Source organism: Cucumis melo, chromosome 2 (genome assembly GCF_025177605.1).
Source record: "Cucumis melo cultivar AY chromosome 2, USDA_Cmelo_AY_1.0, whole genome shotgun sequence".
NCBI lineage: Eukaryota > Viridiplantae > Streptophyta > Magnoliopsida > Cucurbitales > Cucurbitaceae > Cucumis > Cucumis melo.
Genome location: NC_066858.1, coordinates 18867384 through 18890883, shown reverse-complemented (window position 1 = coordinate 18890883; position 23500 = coordinate 18867384). Strand labels below are relative to the sequence as shown.

The 23500-nt window shown below is 36.8% G+C and overlaps 1 protein-coding gene, 1 long non-coding RNA gene and 1 pseudogene across 4 annotated transcripts in view; 1 reads left to right on the top strand and 2 right to left on the bottom strand.

Annotated features, from left to right (window-relative positions):
* Nucleotides 1-23500, bottom strand: part of LOC103501017 (uncharacterized) — a 43757-nt gene that overhangs the window by 16918 nt on the left and 3339 nt on the right. For all 3 annotated transcript variants that reach the window (XM_008464496.3, XM_008464494.3, XM_051081827.1), the window contains 7 exons: nt 13237-13293; nt 10294-10373; nt 10143-10205; nt 9885-9972; nt 2400-2502; nt 2180-2283; nt 1897-1970 (listed from right to left, as the gene is read on the bottom strand). In XM_008464496.3, the coding sequence (XP_008462718.1) occupies nt 1897-1970; nt 2180-2283; nt 2400-2502; nt 9885-9972; nt 10143-10205; nt 10294-10373; nt 13237-13293 (569 nt within the window). The remainder of the gene's footprint in view (nt 1-1896; nt 1971-2179; nt 2284-2399; nt 2503-9884; nt 9973-10142; nt 10206-10293; nt 10374-13236; nt 13294-23500) is intronic.
* LOC127148321 (uncharacterized) lies at nt 6723-9178 on the top strand. Its single transcript, XR_007819199.1, has 3 exons — nt 6723-7970; nt 8082-8430; nt 8724-9178. It is a non-coding gene; the product is annotated as an uncharacterized LOC127148321 (long non-coding RNA).
* LOC103501047 (kelch repeat-containing protein At3g27220-like) lies at nt 20124-22135 on the bottom strand (annotated as a pseudogene).

The following is a 23500-nucleotide window of genomic DNA, read 5'->3' as shown; positions in this document are numbered from 1 at the left end:
TCTCCTAAATCTCAACTCTTAGTCTAAACCTCCAAATTCCATCTCCCTCTCACAAATCCTTTACCCAGTTCTAAGTCCAGAGAATAGCGAGTCAACCCTAGTGGCGGTTTGAGTTCGAGATCATGAAAAGATTACGAAAATTCGAGATCTACGAAGGTATGACTTTCAAAACCATAATTTTCAATTAAATAGGGTTCTCCATGTCAATTTATAATAGGATTAGAAGCAATTAGAGTAAAATTTTGATCTTGTTTTCCACTGTGCATGTATGCTGTTTTCCAACAATGTCAACCCATTGCTTTGCTAATAGTCTGAGTTCTTGAGGTTCATCCAAATTCTTAAACGGCTTGAAGGGTTACCTCGAAATGGATGAAAAGTTTTGAATTGATTTACAAGATCGAAGAAAGGTATCTTTGTTAATCAAAGAAAGTATGTTCTTAGACTTGAAGAAATATTTCTACTTGGTACCAAGGTTGCAAAACCACTTGTAAACCTAATCGAAAGCTACAAGTAGCAAAAGTAAAAGAAATAAAAAGCAAGGAACGATGTTAGAAACTTGTTGGAAGCTTTATTATGTGTCATGAGCATGGTTAGTAAGTTCATGCATGCTCCTAGAATGACTCATTTGGAGTCATTTAGAATATTGAGGTAAAGGCATTATCACTTCTGAATACAAATTGATGCTAATGGAGATTGGTCAAGAAGTGCTGCAGCTAAAGAATCTAATTTTGGTTGTTGCTTCTTCATTCAAGGAAGTTTAATTACTTGGAGAAGTAAAAAACAAAATGTGGTAGCTAGAAGTAGGGATGAAGCAAAGTTTACAACCTCAACTGATAGAATTTTTTAGGGCATACAAATTTATTGCAAGGATAAAATTCCCATAACCTAATTCTACATGATAAAAGAAAGCATATAGAGGTTGATAAGCATTTAATCAAGGAGAAGATTGAAGCAAAAATAATATGTATTATTATCTACCTACATCTGAGCAAATTGCTAATATATTAACCCAAGATCTTCCAAGGAAACAATTTGACAAGTTGATTGACAAGAATACTATGGAGGACATCTTTAAAGCAACTTGAGGAGGAGTGTCAAAACTTGTAATATTTTTAATATTTGTGTATAAATTAGTTTTCTTTTCATCTTTGTGAGTGTTCAAGCCAACGTACATGACAACCTACCTGACCCCACAACGTTTGAGTGTCAAGAAAACACGTAGGATATTAACTTCTAGGTACATGGCCAGCATGGATTGAACCCATGACCTTTTAACTTAACCATGTTATTAAGACAATGTCCCATTTTGTACCATTAGGACAACCCATGATAGTTTGTGCATTAATGTTAGTTCTCAAATATTTACCATTTATTGCCTTGTTTACATATTTGAAGAGACGATACCTAAGCTGCGCGTATTCAATAACAAAGTTCTTTTTACTCCCTAAAGTTTAAAACCTTCAAATCCTAATAATGTTCCACACACAACCAAATACAACAATCTCCAATTTCCAACAATCAAATTGTAAACACAACAATCTCCTATTTCCAACAATCAAATTGTTGGATATCCTTTATCCCCATACATCAATAAAAACCTTAAACCAAATGGGGTTATTTACATTTACACTCAAACAAAGCATGAAACAATATCAAATCCATAAAACTACTGAAAGTCGCGAAAACATCCTTGAAAACTTTTCCATGTCTTTCAGACCACAAATACCAGGAGAACCTTTTTTAAAATCTAACCAAAAGGCCTTTTTTCTCATACCTTGGGAAGGATGAACCACAAGAAAGCCGAATGAAGTATGTCAAGCATAAAAGATATCAATAACCGGCAAGCATAGTCCACACAGCAAGAACACTAGAATCTTCCAAAATATAATCACTTACATCATTCTCAAAGTTCTAGGTATAGCTTTAAGAGCCTGCAAATAGTTCCCAGGACATTTCTTCAAACATTGTAGCTGCATAATTTAGAAAGAGCAACAATTACATCATTATTACATACAAGGAAAATACAGTGTGCCTGCTATAATGCAAAATCACACACATCCATGTATGTGTGTACTTTTGCAGGCAATAAGTACAACAGTAATAAAAAAAATTCATTTACGAGATGTATCAGAAAAACAGAATGATTAGGAATTAATGACTTTTATATTTATGAACTTACTATTGCTCTTTCAGCCACTAAATATCGAGGTAATTGTTTCAACGTTCCATCAATATCATCGCTTTCCTTGTAGTATTCTCTTGCCTTTGCAATTTCATTGGTTTGTAATTAAAAACTGAGTTAAGAAAACAAACTAGGCCTGCGAGGAGAAAAACATTGGAAAGCAAACAGATAAGTAGAGTGACAATCCTTCCTTGCACACGCATTAATAAAAGGATATCCCCTTCTCTTGGATCGAGAATCATATTGACAGCACCCTTCCACTCTCCTCTAAGAAGTGAAGCTCCAACAAGATGAGTCGGTACAGAACCACTGCCAAAACGCTTAATTCAATACCACAGATGGCATAGTTAGCAAAACATTTAGAAATATTGAATCAATAGCACCGATTGCATCAATTAACAAAATATATCTCTGATTTAGATGCAGTGTAATTTTTTATCTGCATTGTCTCTCATTTGCACCATCATGAGTACAAAAATCTAATTAGGGGTGGATCAAGTCTATCAAAAAAACTCCTGAACATGTCTTCTATCCTAAAAGAGGGCACCTTTTGTATTTTGTCCACGGTATTTTTTTGAAAAGAAACTAAATTTCTTTTCTTTTTTTCTTTTTTCTTTTTTTTTTTTATGAAAACAACATTTTACATTGAGTAAAGATGAAAGATTGCATGGGCTAACAAAACATCCTCTATATACCTCCCACTAAAGGAAGGGATTCCAACTTAGAGAGATGTCTCCTAGTGCATAATTACAAAAAAGAAAAACTTTGAAACCGAAGTCCAAAGAGAGACATGAAAACTTATCAAGAAGCACAGCTCACAAGTGTCCCTTTCTTTTCCTCTAAAAGCTCTATCGTTCCTCTCCCCCAAAATAATTGCTTACCCCCGCAAGCCACAAAAAACAACTTTTCTCTCTAAAAGGTGGATGGAGAAGGAACTCCTCGAACGTAGCTCAAATGTCTCTCTAATCAGCGATGCTAACACCATCCTCGTATACTGGCAGTTCAAAAAAAGATGATTCACATCATCTTCTGCCTTCTGATACAAAATGCAACAAAAAGGTCCCAAAAGTGTAGTTCTTCTTTGAACCAGCCTATCACAAGTGCTCACACGACTGAGCAATAAATCCTTCAAATAGTATCAAACACTGGCAGCCCAAGAGGGGAAGGATCTAATAACATTCCAAAAAAGGATTTACAATAAAACCCCTCCATAGGATTTGGATTCCAAATGTGAACATCCCCTCTCTCCTCCCTAAAAGAGTACCCTTCAAAGCAAAGAGGCAACCTCCATCATTTCACTATTGGACAAATTACGACGAAATCCAAAGGAAAAAGAAACGAAGTTCTCCGACCAAACCAAAAAATCAGAGATGGGAAAGTTTTCAAGGGAAGAAAGGTGATGTAGATGAGGCTAAAGCTGCCCACCCAAGATTCTCTAAACCAATGCTTGATGGAGCTTGAAGACCTCTAGGATTGGACATTGTTAAAGGATCTCCAACAACCTCTCTATTGGTTAGAAGCAATCCACTTCCCTCTGACTTGTCACCCATGGCATGGATTGAAGAAATAAACACTAGCCACCAATCTCTCGTTGATAGAGTATTTGCAAAGGGTAAGGCACATCCTGAGTAAGGAAATGATTGAAAATAGACCGATGGTTAATAAAAACCCTCGATCTCAACCAGTCCCCCTCCTCCCCCAAACTAAAAGGAACAGAATACAACTGATTAGAATGAATGACACCAGCACCTCTTTCAAACATTCCCAACCCCAATGGAGGATAAGACACAAGAGAAAGAGGACTTACTTGGCCCATATTACCCGTCGTACTTACCACCAAATAAAAGTGAAGACAAGATCCGATTGAAGGACCTGATGTCAAGCCATTAACAAACGCCTTTTTGAATCTCTCCACTCTCCTTATTCTCCAGTTTCAGATCGGTGTCTTCTTTTGCAGCCTCTTGAGACATCACCCAACCCACTGCTTCGTTGCCTTCTAAATCCTCTCTCCCCTTAGCTTTCAACCGACTTGCCTTATACACTATCGGCACTGGATTGGGAGATATCTCTCTTTCAAGACCTTTTCCTTTATTTATCAGCATCATTAAACCCGACGGCTGAACTATTTCTCCCTTTTTGACCCGTGAAGACTTCATGTAACAACCCAATGTTTTACAAAATAGTAGAGAAATTTTTATGTTAAGGCTCTCCATGAATTTAATTCAAAACATTAAAATCTTATTAACAAATAACGTGGTCCAAATACCTAATCATTTTTTAAAAAAAAATTTGGAGTTTGTTAAATTCTTCGTCCTCATTTTGTTAGTTCGTGTATTTGGATTCCAGATTCTTTGTCCCTCAGAGATTCAGGTTCTTCGTATAATTCTCTTATACTTTGAGTATTAGTCTCATTTCATTGTATTAATGGAGAGGCTCGTTTCCATTTTAGAAAAAATTTAAATATTTCTAAAAAATTATAAATAAATAAGTAATATGTGGTTACGAATAAATAAAACAATTGTGTGGTGCCAAAATTATAAAAATAATTATAATTTACTTGTTAGTGCCAAAGTTAGGATAATAACAACAATATATTAATATATCTGTTAGAATGGTAATGACAATATATCAATATATTTGTTGGTGCCAAAATAATAATGATAATGATGATAAAATATATATTTATCAAAGAAATATCTTAAATTTTATAATAAAAATGGGTAGAAACTTCCTTATAAATGTTTCTTTCTTTCTTTTTTTTTTTCTTAACAAGAAACAAGCATCTTCATTGAGACAATGATATGAGACTAATGCTTAACAAGCATAAAGCTATGGATCAGGAGGTGCACCGGACATCTCAACTAGGGTGACACTCCCTTAACCAAGAATATTAAAAATAACAAACAAGACTAGACTATGAAGTGTAGTAGAGGAAGAGGGTCATCTTTTTCACTATTGTTGTCAACAATTTAATTCATGGAGATGAGAGTACTCCAAATTAAATTAATATCTTGACTCGAATAATTTTAGAGAGAGGGCCAAAGGGATGTGTTCAATCAAACTACTTCAAATCTAGTAAACCAAGGAGTTGCCTTGTCGTGGAATACTCTTTGGTTTCCTTCAAACCAGAAATCAGCAAGCACAGGTTTCACCCATTACTCCACAGGATCTGTTCATTCTTTTTAAGCTTTTGCCCTGCCAAAATCTGAAGAACATTGCATGCTGCTGGTTTTACAAAAACCCAGCTGATGCCCAAAAACTTAAATAATGCAAACCAACAATTTTGAGCATAACTGCACTCAAAGAGGATGTACTGAATGTCTTCCTCTTCTCAAAAGCTTCCTCCCACTTGTTAGAAACCAGAAATCTGTCAATAAGAGATTTAGAGATTGCTTCCCCTTCACTTGACCAAGTGAATCGGCCATTTGAAAGAGGAATTTCCATGATGTTACTTTCCTAGATGAATATATTGAAATTTCTCATGTCACTTGAAGCTTTTCCCATTGGGAATCTTTCACTTCTCTGTCGAATACTATTGAAATCTCCACCGATACTCCAAGCTTCATTACACGAATCAGCAATAGACGTCAGTTCAGCCCATAGTCTCCTTCTTTCTCGATAATCAGTGGGACCATAAACATCAGATATTCAGCAGTGTTATTTGCAAATTGTACCGTATTTAATTGTAAATGAGAACTCTCCCTTAATGATGTCGAACAAGGAGATCGTTCCTTCGCCCCACAATGTAAGAATGCCTCCAAATCTCCCAACCGCTTCAGCAAAAGCCCAACCAATGTCTTTTGAACTCCAAATGCTTTCTTTGAAGGCCCTACCAAAACTGTCTCTTTTAGTTTCTTGGATTAAAACAACATCCAGAATAATTATTTGCAGAAATCTTTCCAGAATCTCTTTGATTTTCCCCCAATTCCTCCAGTTTTCCATGAAATGATCTTATTATTACAACCTTGAAAACTGCAATTCAAGTAATTTCAGGTTGCTTCTTGCTTTTTGTTGGACTAAGCTAGGGAGATGTCACAGGCTTCCAAGATGGTCTGCAGCTTTTGGGGGATATCTTGCTTTTTCAGAGGAGTAAAAGAAAAGTCCATACACTTGGAAGGAATTATCTCTTTTTTAGGTTGAAATAAGAGGCCGAAAGCCTTGTTCGTATCTTCAGGGAACTCCTCAGAATTTTTAATTTCATCATCCTCATACCTTTCAAGCTCTTCGCTGCACACACTAGCAACAGATTCTTCTTTCAAATTTTGTGGAATATGAGTACCTAGAACAAGAGAAACATGATGTGCTTGAGAACTGCCACTTCAATGATTGATGTGATTTAAAGAAGACGAGAATATGACTGACCTGTTTTGGACAGCCCTCCTCTAACAAGTCTGGATTTGTGATCTTATAGTCTTTTTGGTTATATTTGTATTTCTTTGTACTTCTTTTGTTTAGTTTTTTTTTCTTTTTTCTTTTTTTTTTTTTTTTTTTTTTTTGCCTTTGGACATTACTCCTTTGTTTTGGTTTTTAGCTTGTTTGGATATGATGAGGGTAATATTGGGTACGTCAACCTAGTTGAGATGCCCAGATGCACCTCCTGATCCATGGTTACATGCTCATTGTATAATTATCTTGTACTATGAGCTTCTGTCTCATTATTATTATATCAATAAAGAGGCTGTCTCCTTTTCAAAAAAAGAACAAAGGATAATTTCTTTTTGGAACTTTCGAACTCTTGAGCTTCTTTTCCTTTTTCAAGCCATGTAACAATGATGCACCAATCGGTAACTTCTGAGATGGCTCAAGTTTGTTTGCTTCTCTTGCTCTTGCAGCTTGCTTAATAACATTATTCAAACTGACTTTGGAAGATTTGGAGTCAGAATTAGCCATACTTAATGACTGATTTGAAGAGGACAGAGAAGATGCTGATTCCAATGCAGGCAATGCAGGGAGAGCTTTTAATTTGCTGCTAGGAGAGAGAATAAGGCCTGGCTGAAAAAAAGCTACATCTGAGTTGTCTTCTTGGTGGGCTTTTGGAGGGATTCCAACAGACTTGCTAAACTTAATTTTCTTATCCACGCCTTTACTTTTGGAAGATAAAAGGTGCATTGCACAGAAATAACTTCCATTTGCTCTTTCCTCTTTAATGCCGTATCTGTGTTCACATTCTGAGGATTAACTTCCAATGAACTGGCCACCAAATAAGGCTGAAGTGGAGGTTTTTCCAGGAAGCACAAAGCTGGAAACTTCCCTGGAAATTTTCTTGGTATGAAGACAAGCGGGTTTCTTGTGAAATTTGACGATTCTCATGCATCCTTAATGAAACCCCATTCTGGATCAATCTCAGGAGCTTCACCTTCTTCATCCTTCATAACTTGTAAAACTCTAATCAAATCAATAGGATTAAAAAAATCCTTTAAGAGTAAATCACCTTTGACTTTTGGAGAAGGACAAAGAACTTCAATATCACCATAATTTAGGAAAAAAGTTCCACGATTTTCATCTGCTATTTCTATCGTTGCTGGCATAAAACCACAGAGGTTCCATTTGATTTGAATTTTCGCTTCCACTACATTGGTGTCATTTAAAGTTTCAACTGAAATAGCCTCTAAACCTTCAAAGTGATCACCAATGGCTTCAAAAGTCTTTCTGCACCAGTAGTCTAGAGGTAAATTACGTATAGTTAGCCATCCCCCATAACCACACACCACATTTGGAAGGCTATGCTTCATCCTATCCAATTTCTCAAGCTATAGATGGAACTTACCAAATGCTTGCCAATTTCCAGGTAGTTCAATAAGTTCTTCCAATTTTCCATTACTCAGTTTGATTAAGGCAACTTCCGCTGAGAGAAGATTTAAATTACATTGAACTAAAGTATAACTTTAGTGTATTACAGATTTCAGGCCACTTGTTAAACTCGAAAAGCCTTGAGACAACCCAATGATTGTCAAAATCCTCCTTGACAACTGCCAAGCTTTTGATTTTCCAGTGCTGGGACAAAAATTTACCTTCAGGCTTCTTAACAGGCGAGGAGCATCTTATTTGGTTGAAGGTCAAGGCAGTACCCTGTTTCTTGGTAGGCAGAACAGAGCAACCCATGGAAGATTGACCAACACCTACATTGTTTTGTTTTTCTCCTGAAATCTTGGGCTTCTCCATGAACTTTATGCTACTCTGATGCAGCAACCGGATGTCCCGAAGAGACTCGGCAAAAACCTTCCAATCCCTGGTGGCTTCACTTGATGGTACGTGAATAAAAAGTCTTAACTCTTGCCTTAGGCCAGACTACACATCTCATAGATTATTTTCCTATTGTGATAATTTTGGAAAGTTTAAATCTTCCATCTGTCTTTTTCGGAAAAGCTTGATGTTGGTTTCTTTGTCAATTCCAAAATATTATCCAAAAACCAGACTACTTGCGAAGCAGAAAGTATCAATTGCCTGTTAGATTCCACCTCTTCCACAAAGAATTTCCCAGCCTCAAACCAAGATAAAAAATGAACGCCATTAACTTTGCAATTTTTCACTTCCATAACAGATAAGTGCGGAAAAATGCTGGCTGGAGAAAAGGAATGGGGTTGCAGATGATGGGAAGGGCAGGGGAGGTCAGGCGACAAACGACTTTGACAACCAGAGAAGGAGCAGAGATGAAGGGGAGACTAGGGAGAGGAGAAGATGGAGGAAAGAGGAGAGAGAACAGAGAGATCTTACCTTTTGCATGTCTTGGAATCTTTTGCGAAACTAATTTGTTTGTATAGTTAGAAACTTCCCTATAAATAGAGAAGTACTATATGTCAGCTGGAGGAAATTGGGCCTTTATATGGAATGTTGTAGTGTGAGCTTTGTTGTGGGGCATTTGGTGTGAGAAATAGTAGAATCTTTGAGAACCTTTCCATGTTTAGTCCCCAGCAAATTTTGATGTAATGTTTCTCTAGGTCTATGACGAGTTCTTTTTGTAAGTATCTGTTAGGTCATATTTTTTATGATTGGAAATCCTTCTACAATTTTCTATTTTGTTGGCTTAGTTTTTCTTCTTTTTTTGTGCCTTGTATTCTTTCATTTTGTATGTTGATGAAAGTCACAAAGGAATGTCTCCAATATTTAGCTCGTCCAATCTGTTAGCACTACAATATCTGGAAAGAAGGCTACAGAAACTTCTAAGAAAGGCACTTTTAGGATATGCCAAATAGCCCTTGGAACCAAAATGCTCACGAATGATCCACTTCCAAGAACCTACTGTTGATTAAAATAGTGTCACTCTCATTTAGCCACATGTGTAAAATTCCTCCTCACAAGGCACTTCCCATGTTGAGATCTTGACAATATGTAAAGAAACCTTCCAGTTGACAAGATTCTATCCTCCCGTACCTACAAAGGCACCCCCTCCTAACGAAAATCAAATACTTCCAAAGAGTTTCCCTCCCAACGTTACCCCATAAGGTACACCAAAGGCTTACAATGAGATTCCCTCCCAAAGGCACTCTATGGTACACTGAGAAGTGAGAACGAACATGAAAACACACATGAATCCATGTCAGTACCTCCATATAAAAATTGTAAATATTTGTATAACGATGCTATGAGGCTTTTAGACAAATTCAGAGTCAGAATCAAAGACCACACACCGCACCTACAACCTAAGATTTATTAGGAATGGAGCAAGTTACTTATGAGCAAGATTTTAAATTAAAAAACATACCTGTAAGCCAAAGTAATTAATAAACCCATGCGTTCCTAAAGCTTCTGCAGATGCTTTGATCACGTCTTCACTATTAGCTACAACACCTCTGGTAAGATAGACAGTTCAAATATAACTTAAATCATTATAACTTAAATGTCATTTAAAATCATCAACATTTTGGAAGGGTTAAAATTTGAACCTCTAACAATTAGGTTGAGGTTATCGCGTACATACTAAAATGTTAAATACCCAATGGAATCTTAGTGACAAACTCACCGCAAGGTGATGGTAAACCTGTTACCCAGGAGCTGCCCAAGAAGAAGCCCTTCCTGGATATAGCTGGAAACAATGTATGGAAAATGCATACATGAATAAATAATTTAATCTGTTAAAGAAAGCTAAAAACATGAAATTTATGCTGCCTTACCTAAAGTTACCCAACTTGATACCAATCAACCGATCATTCAGAGCAGCTATTCTACTTGCGTGTTGCTTAAAAACAGTGACCTAGAAAGGCAAAAAGTATTTTCCTCAAATCAAATCCCTAACGTAATGGATCATCCTATCTGAAAACATATTTTAGCCTCCATCTCCGACAATCTGACAAAAGCCTTTTAATTAAAATATCACTATATCCACCTTTGAGGTTCTCTCCACACATGAATAAAAAAGAAGTATGATCACCAAGAGAAGATGATGATGAGATTCAACGTGTAGAAAATGCAAAGAAGTGTCTTTCTCTTTTGTAATACAGAACTTGGTTTCATAGACTAAAGAAATCACAACAAGCAAACAAAAGGCTTTTATTTAAAGAATGAAACACGCACAAACATTTTAATATAAAGGAACATAACTTCTCAGCTCCATGAAAACAGGGTAAACAAATATTAAATACTAATTATTAAAAAGAAAAAAAGAGAGAAAGAAAGAACCCCAATTTTGGAAGGGGAATAACTATAATTAAAAGAATTGGATCCTAAGTTGCTCCAATACTGCCTCCAGAAAAAATCCCAATCCACACAATTAAAGGTACAATATCTAAATTGTTAACTCTCAACTCTTCTAACATCTATTATCAATATGGATGGGATCTAATTTTTATCTTCCTTTTCAAAAGGAGCTGTAGTCTAAGGCCTTACCCCTTTTAATCTTCCTCTAGGAAAGGAAAAGGTATGCTCTCTCCTCTCCCATCTTTTTTTTAAGAGGAAACTCCCATCTCCCATCTTCCATCTTCCCCCCCCCCCCCCCCCTATTTATAGCCTTCTAGCCTCACTCCCCGCCACCCTTCATCACTTACTCTTTTTTTTCTTTTGAATGAGAAACATATGAATAATTACATTGATGTAATGAAACCACAAAAGGGCAAAAAAGCCATGAGAGATTACAAGATACTGTTCCATTGTCAGATAAGAGAAGTAAGGCTGTAACCACAAAAAGGAGAGGTGGATTTACAGCAAGTGAAAGTCGTATACAAAAGATTATCGAAAAAGTGAGTGTAGTTGGATTCCCTATCGTTCCATATGAGCCAAAAGAAGGCTTTGATGATGAAGCACCAGAAGGTCTCTTTTCTGTTTCTGAATGGATGACCGATAAGTAGCATATTCATAAAAGTGAGAGGGTCGTTTGGGAAGACGATGCAGTAGTTAAAATATAGGAGAATCACTGTCCAAAAAGATTGTGCAAATTCCAATATACCAAAAGAGGCACGATAGACTCCTCACTAAGACAGCATAAGACACCAACTAATAGCAGAAATCATCTTCCTTCTTTGGTGCTTTCTTTGCAGACCCATGAAAGTTAACGACAACAATTTTTTATTTAGAAAGATAAGAGCGGTTTCTTTCTTTAGTTATGACCAACAAAAAGAAAATCTTTCTTTCTCTACCCCTTTGGGTTAAAGCAGGTTTAGTGGATATCACCATCTGATTGATTCTTATTTTCAAAAGAAAGTGACAGATGTACATCTCCGATTGGAATTTCTAGAAATGTAGATAACTATTAGTTGCCCTCTTTTTGTTTGTGCTTGAAAAAAATGTAGGAAGGGTAGCAATCGAGGGTTTATGAGGGTTGGAGTAGGTGGTTCATAAAGCAATGTTGTCTACAGTCTACCAAATGAGAATTTTATTCAAATGATAAAAATTTATTGAATACAAGAGGGACCTAAAATTTAATCAATCGAATAACAAAGATTAATTTGAACTTACCATTTTACCCAAGTCCTATTACATCATATTCTATCCCCTTCCAAAGAAAAACTAGTCCTCAAGTTTTAAAAAGAAAATAAAGGTAAAAGAAAAAAAGTAAGCCCCTTGAATGGGAACATATTCAATATCAATAATATCCAACCTATATGATTCAAGCCAATGAACCAAAACTAATTTGTTCAAGGAAAGTTCTATTGTAAAAAGAAAAAGCACAGAAAATGAGGAAATCCCATTTTGTAAGTGAAGAAAATCCAATTGGGGATGGTCATTTCAGTTGGGTCTGAAAAAAGGACCCACATGAAAAAATAGGGAAAACATCCTCCTTTCAAAGCAATTTCTTTTCTTCTAACTTGAAATTGCATATGGGTTGTTCCTCTTGCCGACGGCTGCAAATGGGTTGCAAACGAGCTTCCTTTGCTTTTCTTCATCAGCGACAAGGTCTCCTTCCTTCTTCATTCGAGCTTTCTGTTCCGCCTCCTCTAACTTGTCTGCGAAATACCCAAAATTTTCTGATTCGAGATATGTTATCTTCCCAGTTGTTTCATTGTCGATTGAAACTAGGTTTTCAAGTTTCTCAAAGGAGTTTGCTTGTGGGTATTTTTTTCCTACTTCTACCTCTCCATTGGCTTCAATTCTTTTAACATCTTTTATGTTGTGTAAGATTCGTGGGTCAGGTCGCTTTCCTCAATTTTCGACGTTGACTTCCTTTCCCATTTTAGTGGTGCAAGCTCCAATTAGAAGATCGTTTTCTAATTGATCTAATTGCAAGGATATGCGTCCAAGTAAGCGGTAAATACCATCAATAGAGCTTTCAATTGACCACCTGTGTCGAATCGAAGTCTTCGGTGCTAAGACAGAATGGCGGTAGGTATCTCCACCTCTTTTCTTTGGGAAGTCCCAAGCATGAATGATTTCTTTCCCGCCATCAGCCCAATAGATGCTCTGGTACCAATTGTTGTATACCAAATGAGAATTTTATTTAAATGATCAAAGTTATTGAACACAAGGATAGAATCCTTTGTAAATAGAAGATAGGATAACTAAAACGAAACAAAAAGGTAATTAATCAATGATTAACCAAGATTAATTTGAATTTACCATTTTACCCGAATTCTAATACATCATACAAAAGAAAGTAAGAAAAATAGTGACAAACAATTAATTACCCTTTGAGTTGAGATGGAGCGCTTATCCTTAGTGCCAGCAAAACCAAAAGACCTCGTCTGCCGAAGAAAACTCGTGTGAGGAAGAACAATAATTACTAACCACAAGGCTAGCATAAATTATATTTCTAAACTTGGAATAAAGTAAATGTTCAACCATTTCTCCCCATATGAAACCAAACACGAACTAGAAGAACCAACATACTCCACTATTTTTTATTACTTTTTGATAAGTGGCAACCTCTTGTCTACAGAGGTGGTTATTTAGCCAGAATTCAAGTTTATTCCAAGAAGAATAATGGATGAATCTTTTTCAAGATAATACCACACTTCAGAAAACACATTCAGAAACTAAAGACATAACAAAATCAAACGATAAATAGAAACAAAATAAAAAAGGAGCAATAAGGCTCTCCCGACTAACATTAATATCTCGAACAGAAAATATTTAAATCCTTTGGTAAAGAACACCAAGAGGAAGACTTAAAGCAAGATGATTCAAAAAGTAGAGCTTCCCCTAAAAAATACATGAATTTCTTTTCCTACATAACTCAGAGAATATTTTAAGCATTAGTCCAAACTCCAAAGAACAAAACCTTTTAAGTTCAAAACTGGGTTACAAAGAAGCTGCCAAACATTATCACGCAATTTATTCATGAAACCCCAATGAACACCCAAGATAGATAATAATTTGAGCCAGCATCGCCAAGATTAAAGACAATCAAAGAAAATATGGTGGAGACAATCTCCATTTGCCCAACACCAAGAGCAAATGAAATTATAAAAGGAAAGGCTATAAAAGGAGATAAATGACTAATATTTTGATCTAAATGCAACTATACAGTAAACAAATCTACGCTCCCCCTCAAGTTGGGTATGTATATGAAATGTAGGCCAAACTTGGAGTTGAATTCATCAAAGCTTATCTTTGGTCACACTTTGGCGAGATAGAATCTAGTTTAGTTTCACTATGTTATTTTTTACCTTCTCAAATATGAAATGTCCATGAATCTTTGTGTTTATGACAGGATTCTTCGCCATCTTGATTGTTGCTTGATTATCACAAAACATTTTGAATGAACTCTGAGTTTCTATCCTTTGTTCTTTCAAGAACTTAGGAATCCATTACCTACATAAATTCTCAGATCTAAAGCTTCATATTCAATCTCATTGTTTTGCATTGCTTGCCTCTTGCTACAATTGACAGCTTTTTGCTTCTCCAAGTGACTAAATTGCCCCTAATATAAGAAAAATATCCAGATGTAGGGATAATTCCCAACCCAATTGACATCAGTACAGAGTTCTACCATTTTGTTTGATGACTTTTTAAATAATAACCCATGACCTTTTCTTGTACTGTTTTCACCATCGCTTGGACATGGTAAGGGTGCTAAGGGGTATCAACCTAGATGAGATGCTGGGGTGCACCAACTGATGCTTAGATTTTCTTTTTTTTGGCATGATATTGTACCTTGAACATTAGTCTCATTATCTTAACGAAAAAGCTGGTTTCTTATTTAAAAAATAATAATAATAACCCATGACCAGCATACGTTTCAAGTATCTTAAAGTCATATTTTCTTAACAAGAAATAAGCATCTTCATTAAAATAATGAAACGAGACTAATGCTCAAAGTACAATCGAAAACAACAAGCATAAAACTATGAATTTGGAGGTGTGCCTAGATATCTCAACAAGGTTGACATCCCATGGCACCATCATCTCCAAAAAGAAACTTACAAATAACATAATAAAGTTCTCTCCAAAAACCAGTACAAAACAATCCTGATATAAAGCCTCAAACAATACAGACTTAGCCAACATTGATCAAAATTAACAACAAGACTATGAAAAAGGACTCGAGGAAGAGCTCTATCTGTGACACTTCTAGAGCCAAGAATTTTAATTCATGGAAATAAGAGCACTCCAGTTTAACCTAACACCCTAACTTGAATCATTAGCAAAAGCCTTGGAGAGAGAGGTCCAAAGGGATGCGTTCAATCGAGCTGCTTCAAATCTAGTAAACCAAGGAGTTTCCTTATCTTAAAGTCATGTTAATAGCCTGGTGATGTTTTATTTTAATAACAATGTCAAGAAGAGGGTAACTCAACTAGGATGATACCACCAAGGTGCAAAAACATCAAAAACTATAAAAAAAAAAAAAAAAAAACTAAGAGGCCAGGCGAAACCGACACGAATACAAATACAAGAACAGATTGCATAAGAAGCAGAGCTATACAATATCCTACCGGGCTGGAAGAATGAAAGCTCTCTAGTTCAAATTGAGTTCCTGAACACTATAGCTAAGGAAGCACTTTGAGAGGATGCACCATGAAGAAGCATTACAGCGGGCGGCTTCAAAACAATCACAACAATCAAGGGATTTGTCATGAAAAACCCTTTGGTTTCTTTCAAATCATAATTCCACCAAAAGAGCCTTTGTTGCATATAGCCAAAGTATCCGGGGAGATTTCTTGAGATGGGAGACAATGAGAAGATGCTGGATGTTTTCCTTGAAGTTATCACTAAGCACCCAAGACAAGTCGAAGATGGAAAATAATTTTGCCCAACATCTTACTGAATAAGAGCACAAAAAAAAAGAGATGACGAGGGTCTTCTCCGTGTTGATGGCATAACGGACAGATGGAGGGAGAAAGACAACTAGAAGGCATTTGTGTTGTAAAACTGATGAGACATTCGGGAAGCCAATGAACATAATCCAAACCAGAATATTAACTGTCCTGGGAGGTCTTCCATAAGAGCATAAAAACTCTTTATTCAGAGGGAAGAAGGAGAAAGATGGGAAGTGAGAGATTTTACTGTGAAAGATCCGCTTCCTGCTAAAGACCAAGATCTTCTATCCAACTCTTCTCAAACCCTTTTTATTGCAATTAGGCCAAGAAGCTCCTGGAATTTGGTTATCTCCTCACCCTTTAGAAGGATGTGGAAATTGACAGACCATGAGTTTGAATCAAACTCCCAATGATCAGCCACTAACCCATTGGGACAAAGAGCAATTCTGAATAGTTTTGGAAACAAAAAATTGAAGGAAACTTCACCCTCCCACGAATCTGACCAAAACGAAATCCGCTGCCCATTTCCTAGTTTAAGCGTGGCCGCTCCACTTTCTTTCCGCTGTGTGCCAATTTTTTTTTTTAAAGGATACAAGTCTCACTATTATTAATATCGAAAAATAGAGAAACAAAGCTCAAAGAGCAATGGGTGGGGGCTAGGATCAGCAAGCACATCCAGACATCTCAACTAGGTTGACACCCAGCTGAATGCCAATTAAAGGTTCCTCTGCCATGGATGCTGCTCATTATCTTATGCCATAGAGAATCTTCTTCCAATTATCTCCAGCCCCATTTTGCAAGTAGAGCTAGGTTCTTTCTATTGAGGCCACCCAATCCGAGTCCCTCATCCAGCAACAATTTCCCATTTTACCAAGTGAAATCTTGCTGCCATTATTCCCCTCCCAGAAAGAAATTCTTAGGATTCTCTCTAGACTTAAGAGAACACCTTCAAGCATAAGGAATGAAAACCTGGGCAGATTTGGAAGGACTGACTGACAAATTGCTCTCCCCTCTATGGAGAGGTTGAATCTCTTCCATTTGTCTAATTTTGAATGAACTTTATCCACCACTGGTTGCTAGAAAGAGGACTGTTTTGGATGGCCACCTAAAGGTAGGCCAAGGTACAATAGAGAGAGATGATCCGGTTTATAGTTTAGGCATGCTGCTGTGGAAACAAGCTCATTCTCAGCTATGTTGATGCCACATAAAGCTAATTTTTACCAATTCACCTTTTGCCACAAGCACCATTCGAAGAACTTGATAGTTTGCTAAAAATTTTAATCATTGAGCTGTCGTATTTGCAAAACTTTCTTGATAAGAAATAGATGTATTCAATGAACAAAAGATAAACAGCTTAAGGACAAGGGCAAGAGGACCCTCCACAAGAGAAACTAAAGAATAGGGGTCTTCCGGTTGTTGAAAATCATAGAAAGGCTATAATTATAAAAGTGTTTGGTGTAATTCATCTCCACCAAGAAGTTGTGTGTTGCAACACAGTCCAAAAAGAATCAAAGAGAATTATAGTTATCTTTAAAAATTCTACTATTTCTTTCTTTCCAAATACACCAGAAAAGGGAACAGATAGCACAACTCCACAAGATGTGACCTTTTGGACTATAACCTCTAATATTGAACCCTTCCAACATCCAACTATCAATCTTACTAGTAAGACAAACCTCCACGTCAAAGATTCTAAACAGTGTACCAAGCTTTCCTAGTGAAAGTGCAATGCAAAATTAAGTGGCTAGGGGTCTCCTTGTCTTCGAAACAAAGGCAGCACATTGAGGGGCTGAGAATGGTGTGCTGAAATTTTTTTTGAATTTTCTCATCAGTGTTGAGACTTCTATAGGCAAGCAACCATAAGAAAAATTTCACCATTTTCGGGAATTTAGTCTTCCAAATGTGGCGAATCAAGAGAGCAACAATGGAGGGGGATCTCTTGGTTAATTTAAGAAAGGTAGACTTCGTAGTAAAGCTGCCATTAGCATTAAGAGTCCATTTAAGACTATCGCAATCATCCGAAGGCCCAAGAATGAAGAGTTTCCATAATGGTGGCCACGTTGTCAAGCTCACTATCAAGCAAATTTCTTCTAAGACCCAAATTCCAAGAATGACTAACATTACACCAACAATCAGCCACTAGGGAAAGTTTCTGCTAAAGGTTGCACGCCGCACCAACTGTCCTTCCAAAATCTGATTTTTGTTCCCTCACCTAACAAAAAAGCCTAGAAATTAAGAAAATTCTCCTTATGTTTCAGAATGCCGGCCCATAATCTATAAGACATTCCCCTGTTTGGAGCTTGAGACCACCCATTCTCCTCTAAGCCATAGATAGTCCCAGATAAGCGCCTCCATAAAGCATTGTCTTCCTTACTAAATCTCAGAGCCATTTAGTGAGAAGAGCGTTGTTCTTATGCCTAAAAGAGCCAATCCCGAGACCACCATAGCAGATCGGGCAAGAAGTACAGTCCCATTTGACAAGGTAAGCAACCAAGTTCGTAGCCCCCTGTCCAAACAAAATTCCTGATCATCTTTTTCAATCTATTGATAACACTAACCGAAGCTTGTACAAGGGAAAATAGATAACAAGGAATGCTACTCAAAACCGTTTACACGAGAGTTAATCTGCCACCTTTGGAAAGAGACACATTCCTCCATATTTTATATCTGAATCGCTCTTCAAGGGCGTTCCAAACCTCTTTCCTATTACAACCCCCTCCTATAGAGAAACCCAGATAGTTAAAGGGGAGGTTATCCACCATACAACCCGAAGTACTAGCATAAGGAGCCAAATAGGCGCTGTCAAGGTTAATACCGATTAATGGTGTTAAGGGACAACCCAGCTCCTAAAAGAAAGAGATTAATCATCTTCCACCAAGTCTCCAGATTACCATTCTCCCAATAAGAGAAGAGAAGAGTATCATCCACGTATTAAAGGTAGGTAAGGTCACTAGACAAATTATCAAACTGAAAGCCTCTTATGGTCTTTTTCTCGTTATAATAGTGAATAAGGCAACTAAGGGCATCTCCCACAATCACCCTGACAAATGCCCTTTTTAGCAAAAATCTTTTCCTTAGGCCTACCATTGACAACAATCGAGAAGTTAGTCGTCGATAAGCATCCCCAAATCCATCTCCTCCATCTTCTACCAAAGCCTTTAAGTTTCATGGCCATGTCAAGAAAAGACCAATCCACCTTGTCATGATCTTTTTCCAGATCGAGCTTCAACAGAACACCTTTTCTACCTTTAAAAGACCACTCACCAATAGCCTCCAAAGAAATCAAAATAGCATCTAGAATTTGTCTCTCCTCCACAAAAGCCATTTGAGTATCATTAATAATTGATTCTTATTGCAAGCACCTTGGAGATAATTTTATACGAGTTGTTAATTAGGCTTATGGGTCTAAAATCACTGACATAGGTCACCTTTTTCTTCTTGGAGATGAGGCAAACATAAGTTCCATTGCATCTTCTATTAATGATTCTGTTTTTAAAAAAAAAACTTGGAACACCCTTAATAAGTCAAATTTCAGAATGTTCCAAAATTTTTTATAAAACTCTCCGGTCATACCATCTGGTCTGGGGGACTTGAGACAACTCATCTCAAAAAAAACATCCCTAATCTAAGAGGGGCCTCAAAAGAGCTAGAAGCTTGTAAACTAAGGGTTTTCCAATTGAGACCATTACAAATGAACGGAGAAGAAATACAAACTAGAGTATCATAAGATCGGTACATCACAAATAGTTTCGTGTTTGCAAAATAATAACATGTCATCCGCAAATTGAAGTAAAGGCACATGACCTTGTCTTCGCCTGCCAAGAAGCCTTCATAAAGTCCTTTTTGGTGAATTCTATCTTTTATGAACACTAAACTCGTCGAAGCAGCCAGTTCATAAGATCGGTACATCGTCATCGTCATCAACTCAAAGTCGACTGAATGATTTAGTCTTCATAAAATATAATAGAGCACTAAGCGTCCAGTAAAATTTTTAAATACAGCAGAAGAAATAAGAATAAAAGCACACGCGGGAATGAGGGAGAAATTGAGAAGGGAAGGGGGGACCACTCTGGTGGGACCCAAAGTTAGTTAGAGAATGAGAACCTGATATAAAGAGAGGAAGTTAGAAGGGAAAAGGGGAGGAAATTCTGAAAAAGAGGCTGCCGATCTCTAGAGAGAAGAGGAGGGTAGAAGGTTCAGGTTCCTTAGTGGTTCTTTGATTTCATTTGTTCATTTTGAGTTTGATCTTGTTGATAGTGATTTCTGGTTTGGTTATATTTTCTTTGTAATTCGTGATGCAATTCTCTATTGAATCACTAGTATTTTGCTGTGTAAATTTCGCAATACTTATCAATATAGTAGACATTATTTTGGTGTTCTATATGGGAATCTGGTTTTGGCATTGGTGGCAACACGTTCCATTTCATATCATCATCTAGCATATAAACATCGTTGTAAACCACCTCACTCCTACGAGAGCATTTGAAAATAAGGGATCTTGGCTTTGCCAAAAATTCACCTTTTTGGCCTCCAATAACATAAAGTTGGCCATTAACAACAATGCATGCCTTGTGAGGTCCTCCTCAGGGAATAGGTATTTCACTCCTCCACTCCTTTTCTAAAGCTTCCCATCCTTCTCGGCAAGGCTCTAATCATCCAAAGCAAGTGTGTGTTAATTCTCCTTGCTACCACACATCACATGGAGTCTACCTCTCCAAAGTTGGGTTGTCGGTGCATATCTAGAGACTGGTAATGGGAGCAGCATATCCTGCCACTGCTTCGTCTCAATATCAATAACAAATATATGAGTGGTAGGCCCCGACACCGTGGACCATATTGCACTATGACTACATAAATGTACCTTCCATCAGTTGCCATTCCTAAATGTGAATGTGCCATTTCCTTCGGCATGTCAAATCTTCCTCCCCATGTATTATCAATAAAATTATAAACCTCAACATGTGAATGTACTGAATCAATGTTAACATATCAATCAAATATGAATAGGAGATTCTTAATTTGTATATTGCAACACCATCCAAGCGAGGCATAAGAGCAGTTACCATCTTCTTCCATGTTAAGTCCGAAGCTAGCAGATCAGCAAGGTTTGCAGACAGAGCTCCTCTAGGATTAGCGTCTTTGACGCCTTAAGCAGCCACTCCCTTCCTAGGATTTGCTAAGTTTGGTTTAGAGGTAACTGGTATGCTGGTATCAGGGTGGAAAGGACGAGCCCAATTGGATGCAATGGATAGGGAATAAGAAAAGCAAGATGAGGAAGCGCAGTGTAGTTAGAAATGAGAGGAAATACAAGAAGCGGAAGGATATTAGCACCAATTTGAGTGATGCAAGCCTTAATGAGGGCCTTGCCACTTCTAATTAAAACCCAAATGAAAAGAGAGATTATGAGATCTGTGAAACTGAGGATTTGTAAGTGTCCTATTCTTCTTGCATTATTCATTCTGATCTTTTATTAGAATGAATAATGTGCTTCATAGAAGATAGAAAGACTCTTATTAGAGTTTTATCACAAGTGAGAGTAAAAAGGGAATTAACCTAGAATGTTGACTAATTACTCGATTAACCCTTATTCTTCTTACATCACAGACACAACTTCTATTGGACTTAGACTTGTTTCTCATGCTAGGAGAAACCTGCCTATTAACTTCTTTTTTGAGATCACCATTCAAAAAAGAATGTCGGGCATCAACTTGATGAAAGAGGCCAATCTTGATTTACACCTAAAGGTAAAGGACACATAGTGTTCAATTTAGCAAAAAGGGAAGAAGTCTCTTGAATCCATGTCATATGACTTAGTGAAGCCTTTACCCAAAAAGTCTTACTTTGAAACTTTCTATTTTTAAAAGAATTTTCAACGATGGAATGAAAAGAGTAATGTCACCCAAGATTAATGGAAACAACACTTTCTACTTATCTCGTAACTACTGACAAGGAATTGAAATTTCACAATTTCCTTTTCCTTATTGACCCAAAAAGAGGATGCTGTAATAATATGGCTGTAAAACGTTAAGTGTTCTGGCCCTACTTAAGGGTGCATTTGGCCCAAGGAGTTTAAAAGCAGGAGTAGGGAAGTAAGGAGTTTATGGGTCCCACCACTAGAAAACATTAATTTTATACCTTACCAACTCCTTACGCTACATGCCCCAAGAGTTTACAACTCTTTAGACTTCATAACTCCCTAGTCCTCACTCTTCAACTCCCAACCCTAAGCACCTTCTAAATGTTTTTGATGAATTATGCATTTGAAAGCTTCCAAGTATGATCTTAGGCGTCCTCTAATTGGCAAATCGATGTCCAGACTCCATATCATTGTTAATGGAGAAGTCTTGAAGGTAATGATCTTCAATTTTCAAACTTTTTCTAATCATTGTTAAGAAGGAAAGCCATCCTTGTTTGTTTCCCCCAACTGAAATGTGGATGTTCTTTCTTCCTCCGGAAAATGGCCAAACTGCAGATTCCACAAACCAGCCTTCCTTACCCAGAAATTTTGCAAGACGGGTGATTCCTCAGTCCACTCTAGACTTTCTGAGAAAAAATCCTGACTTTGATCTTTAATCAACTTGATCAAACCTTTTATAAGCCATTCCATCATTTGAATGAAAGAGATACTTTTTTACTTCTCTCCACATCTTCCAACATAGTTTCTTCAAGCCTCACACAAAACTGATTATTGTAGATGTCGCAACATTTGATTTCCATAGTTGATAGAACTAACTTCTTTAGATGTTTTGGTAGTAATAGGGGCTGCATATTTTGGTAGAATTGATTCAAAGGTGAGGAGAGAGCATTTTCCTTCCTGCAAATGTAAGTGAAACCAAAGGAGATAGACCCACAGCCAGATATCAAAAGATGGAGAGTAAAATCAAAGAAAGACCCGGATCATAATTTTCGCATTTGTTAGATTCGTTTGGGATCACTTCTTCCAAACTTTTGGTTTCATGTTTCTCTTTAGACTTCGACTTTGAAGAACTTTTGTAATTATTCTAAAGGTTCTATTTTATACAATTTGAGCCCTTTCCATTACAAGGGTTTCTTTTTTACGGTTTTTCTTGTCCTTGAATTCTCCGTTCATTCTCAATGAAAGTTGTTTAAAAATAATAATAAATAAAATAAATAAATAAATAAAGACCTTTAGGGTAGCTCTGATACCATGCTATTCTTATAGAGAAATTATTTCCTTATTTCAAAAAATGACCCAATAATTGGTAAATATTATACACGAGAATTCCCAACTAAGGAAACAAATTATAAAAGGAAAAGATATAAAAAGGAATAAACGGCTAATATTCTAATCTAAATGAAAATGACTATACTAAACACAAATCTACTTTCTGAACCTCTTTTATGTTATTTTATGATTAATGTGTTCAAATTATGATCGAATGAGAAAGACACATAATTCAAACCTTCTCCAGCTTAATGTACTTAAATTTGAAGTCCAAGCTAAGGAAATAGTTGTGTTTTTATGCAGACAGCTCTAAGAAGCCCAGTTGCGGCTGCACCTTCTGCGAAGCATTCTCGATATGCTCGCACAACTTTACATTTGACCAGACTAACAAGATTTCAGCAAGTCAAACAAATTGCAAACTACCCCTAGCTTGGACAAGGGACAAGCACTAGTCAAGAGCTGGTACAAATTTTTGATGAATTCAACAGCTTTCATTGAGAAAAAATG